Below are 4,988 nucleotides of genomic sequence, written 5' to 3'. Positions count from 1 at the left end.
GCGACTCGGAGGTGCTGCGCTTCCAGTTCGCGCAGCAGGGCGACGCGGTGCTGCAGCGCATGAACCTGCTGCGGCAGCAGAACCTCTTCTGCGACGTCTCGGTCTACATCAACGACACCGAGTTCCCCGGCCACAAGGTGATCCTCGCCGCCTGCTCCGCCTTCATGCGCGACCAGTTCCTGCTCACGCAGTCGCGGCAGGTGCGCATCAGCATCCTGCAGAGCGCCGAGGTGGGCAGGAAGCTGCTGCTGTCCTGCTACACCGGCGCGCTCGAGGTCAAGAGGAAGGAGCTGCTCAAGTACCTGACGGCCGCCAGCTATCTCCAGATGGTGCACATCGTGGAGAAGTGTACCGAAGCGCTCTCTAAATACCTGGAAATCGACGCCTCCGTGGAGAGCGGCGATCGGGACGCGGAAGGGTGTCACTCCTCCGAGGCCGGGCCGAGAAGCGGGGACGACGCTGCGGACAAGGACTGCGAAATAATAGAGATTGCCGAAGACAGCCCGGGTGACTCGGAGCGCGCCGTTAAACAGGAGAAGGGGGATCCCTCGCGGCCTGCAGTGCAGAGCCTAATGGCAGAAAGAAAGGACGCCGGAACCCCAGAGGTATCGACAGTTGAGATCGGCTATAAGGACGATGAAATWTGTATCTTCAGGATGGATCCTATGAGTGGAGCTAGTGTAGAAAACGATCATTTTCCTCAGCCTTGCACTTCCTCCAAAACAAGCTTGTATTTTCCAGAAACCCAGCACTCTTTGATAAATTCTACAGTTGAAAGCAGAAATACAGAAGTGCCCGGAAGTCACTTTCAGGCTTTTGTCAGTGATAATCCAGAAGGAACTTCGAGTKTGATGAATGGGTTTCAGAGTCTGGACGATCCTGGTAATTCATGGCGGCACCAATGCCCAAAATGCCCCAGGGGGTTTCTGCATCTTGAAAACTATCTCAGGCATCTGAAAATGCACAAACTCTTCTTGTGTTTGCAGTGCGGCAAGACATTTACGCAAAAAAAGAATCTCAACAGACACATCCGGGGGCACATGGGTATCCGCCCCTTCCAGTGCATGGTGTGCTTGAAGACGTTTACTGCCAAAAGTACGCTCCAGGACCACTTGAATATACACAGCGGCGACCGGCCCTACAAGTGTCATTGTTGTGACATGGACTTTAAACACAAGTCTGCTCTTAAAAAACACCTGACTTCTGTTCATGGAAGGAGTAGCAGTGAAAARCCGAACCTGAACAGTATTACAAAAGTTAAGATAGACTATGATTAATAAACGGGCAGAGGTGGAGCCAGGCTCCACCAGATGCTCCTGTCTAATGATGTTCTAGATGTTCAACGGATTCCCCCCTTAACAGAGAGAAGCGCAGATATCTGATGGGTGATCAAAGCCAGGCCTTGCTAGTAGTAAACTTGTCTGTTGTATTAAGGCTGCTATTAGTGTACGTGTTCAGAAGCTGTTTASTAGTTTAAAGTAAACCACAAACTATGAGAAATGATTTTATGTTTCTCTTCTGGTATCCATGATGTGGATATCTGTTCCAATTTTTTTTCCCCCAGTCAGGTTTTGCACTCTGCTGTTTTGAGGGCAAGTGCTGCCAGTTTTCAAAGTATTGTTGATATTGCAATAAGCTGAAGCCTGAGCCATGATGTTCCTGATCCATAATGGCTAAGGAAAGGGGATGTTTATTCAGTCACCTGTACCCATTTCATATATCATTTCATGGTGAAATCAGCTCTGTACATGACCAAATTTTGCTGATTCTTTCAACAAAAAGCGTGTTGTCTTATTCAAGTCTGTGATAGTTCAGAAACAAGCAAACAGACTATAGTTAAGGAAACTTTGAAGTTGCCTTGTACAAATAGAGAACTGGTAAAAGACAAAAGCAAACATTATTGCCTTGCAATTCATTTTTAACTGGATAGTCTCATTAAAAGGACTTGCATTCAGTTTTATGAATGATTTGTGAATTTTTCTAAACTTCTGATCACATTTTTTCTGTCATGTTGGTGTTCAGCACCCTTATTTGACTAATTCCAAGTTAATCCTGCTTGCTGAGATGTTTTGTTACGTTTGTCTTCTTTTTCTTCTTTATAGATTTTAGATATATACACTAATGTTAAAACCTGGACTGTGCACTGTTATGTAATAGCAGTTTCTATATTCATTTTGAAAATCATACTTTATATGTTAAAAGGAAGATTTTAGACATGGCAGTTTTCTCACACTAATTCTGTGATAAACAGTACTGTGTGTGCTTGGGTAGGTATGTTCGTGCTTTGTCAAGGGTCATTTCAGTTTCATCACAAGCATCGAAAGCCCTGTAACTCAGAATYTTTATCTTGTACCTGTTTTTAACTGGTATATGTTACTTCTGCTTAATGTGACGTGAATGAACTGTCAGTTCAGTTGTTACTATGAGTAATGCTACTTACATTAGAGTCTGTCCAATTAGCAGAAGCAGTAGTTCTTAATCTTGTCTGTATCACGTACCTTGCTCAAGTTTCAGAAGTGCTGTTGTAAAGTCCTAGCTCTGAGTGCCCGAGCTGCAGAAGTCTGGCACTTATGCTGCATTAACTTGGCTGTTTAAAAACTGTTGTCTTATATTTTAATATGTCAGTTAATGGGTTTAACTTATTTTTATTGCATGTATCTGTGGGTGCATCAGGCATCGGTGTTCTATTCAGCAGCTCCTTGAGGGTTTGGTTACGTACAACACACTGTGCTGTTTGCTATTATCATCTGTAATAGGAAAGGTTAGCTCTGCCAGTGTTACTACTGTCTTATCTATTGGACRCATCACTTGGAGAGTTTTAAACATGCTTCAGGATGGATTTTTAAGCTCTTCATTTGATATCAATCAGTATTTTATTAATAAATGTGTATTATTGGATTGCAGTGATATTTGCAGGTCCCAGTTCAGACTAGGGTTGGTCATGTATGCCTTCCTCAAAAAACRTAGTCTAGGTAGATAAGTAGTATATTCTGTTATGAATCAGAAGCTGAGTGAGTCACTAGTGCTGTATTTCTCCAAAAAATCACTGGAAAATGCTTGACTTYACAGGTACAGTTAGTTGACTTCTGAAGGACTCCTTCATTGTACTGACTCATCGGAAAAGCATGCGTGCAAACTCTGCATACCAGTGTGTCCCTATGAACAGTGACAAAAATGACACACCCAGGGTASTGCTAGTGTAACTGTGAATTAAAATTACCTGTTGAACCCAGTGCTTTAAGCGTAAGGCCCAACCTTTCACAGTCTCTGCTCTTACATTGTATTGAAAGTTACTCATTTATTAAATCATTATTATTTTAGTGATTTCAGCTATGATAACTCTCRTGCTAATGTTTGGGCATCATCTCGTTTATGGTGCCACTGGCTCACATTTTGGAACAGCTGCATTTCACAGTGCTTTCTTTTGTTTGTGATCGTCAGTCAATGTTTACAGGCTTTTTGACCTTGTGATTAGCACGGAGTTCGCTTGTGTTTCACAAAATACCATTATCAAAAGCATGTTAATATCATGCACTTGCAATTCTTGTATTTACAGATGTTAACTTGGGCATATGTACATGTTTGTATGTATGTGGCTTTTCATTTCATCACTTATTTAAAATAAAGTCCTTCATCTTTGAAAGAGGGGGAAAAAGTTTATTTCCCTGAACCTGATCTTTTTACACTGTGTTGCTGTTACTGTAGTTCAATAAATAAATGTATTGTGCAGTTATGGGACAGGTTTGGTTTAACTGTTTTTAAAATTTGTTCAGCTAATACACATTTTTGGCAAGAGTATGGCTCTCATTGATAGCGCTTCAAGGGATCACTCCTTGTGTTTTGTTTGACCGGTTCTTATAGATGTATGCATGGAAGTTTCCCTGTGTGACAAAGAGGAGATAGAGGCTGATCTTCTGAAGTGCATCTTCTGTGGGAGCAGATTGACTAGTTTTTCTTTCTGCTGTTGTACTGCATGTAAACATGAGAGGGAGTTGTGTAATGGGCCAACTGCATGTTTTGTTCTGTGGCTGGAGTGTCTTTTTGATAAGCTTTGTTATCAAAAACTGATTTTGTGCACGTGTTCACATAAAAGGTGTTTCTTCTCCCCTTTCCTTACATGTAACCACTTGTTCGGTCATAATGTAATAAATGCAAGTAAGACATTATTTTAGAATCACATATGCTTTCTTCTAACCTCGGTAAAATCATTTTGTGCATACCTTAATATTTAGTATTTTGACTAGATATGGCGAGTAAACAAAATGTAAACAAAACACGGTGTTAAGCTGGCAGCCACTGAATAATATGGGTTTTTTTTGTCCCCTCAGGAGGGTCGCAACAGCAGTTATTAGAGAGAACGATTTATCCTAACAGATCACAACTTCACGCTGTCTCAGCCTCGATTAAAACCGTTTTCGAGCCTCCTCATAACGCAGGGGCCAAAGAATCGAAGGGCTGCTGCCGCCGGGCTTTCCTCTGCGGTGCCCTGCGGCAAACCGGCACCCCCGGAAGCGCGGCGGAGGCCCGCGCCGCGCTGTGRCCGGGCTGGGGCCCGGCTGCTCCCCCGGGCCGCGGAGCGCCCTGCGGCCTGGCTGCGGGCGGGCCAGAGGCGGCCTCTTCATCGCGAGCCCTGACAACACTTAAATTATTAATAAGAAATAATGAAGCGGAAAATACATATATCATGGAAACAATAAAATGTTGGGGGGGGCGCAGCCCCTGCGGCCCGCCGAGGCGGGGGGAGGAACGCGCGGCGCGCGCGGGGCTTGTCTGCCACGCCGACTCTATGACACCTCCTCACTGCGCTTCGCAAGGCGGCGGGGCACCCCCGAGGGCGCGTCTGTGCGCTCCCTATCGATGGTAGTCCTCCAGCCGGCGGCGCCCACAATGCCGCGGGGCGGCCGTTGGCCGCCGCGGCGGTCACGTGGGGGCGCGCGCAGGGCGCGGCGGCGGGCGGGTCTCGCGAGAGCGGCGCGGAGGGGCGGGGC

The 4,988-nt window shown here is 45.4% G+C and overlaps 1 protein-coding gene across 1 annotated transcript; it reads left to right on the top strand.

Moving 5' to 3' along the window:
- Positions 1-8: 8 nt before the first annotated feature.
- Positions 9-4,166, top strand: ZBTB6 (zinc finger and BTB domain containing 6). The gene has a single exon (XM_085300435.1). It carries the CDS (start codon positions 60-62, stop codon positions 1,275-1,277), a length of 1,218 nt encoding a protein of 405 aa, XP_085156561.1. The 5' UTR covers positions 9-59; the 3' UTR covers positions 1,278-4,166.
- The last annotated feature ends 822 nt before the right edge of the window (positions 4,167-4,988 follow it).

Source organism: Rhea americana, unplaced genomic scaffold (genome assembly GCF_003343005.1).
Source record: "Rhea americana isolate MKP2758 unplaced genomic scaffold, rheAme1 scaffold_164, whole genome shotgun sequence".
Lineage (NCBI taxonomy): Eukaryota > Metazoa > Chordata > Aves > Rheiformes > Rheidae > Rhea > Rhea americana.
The sequence above is the reverse complement of the archived record's forward strand: the minus strand, read 5'-3'. Positions and strand labels throughout refer to the sequence as shown.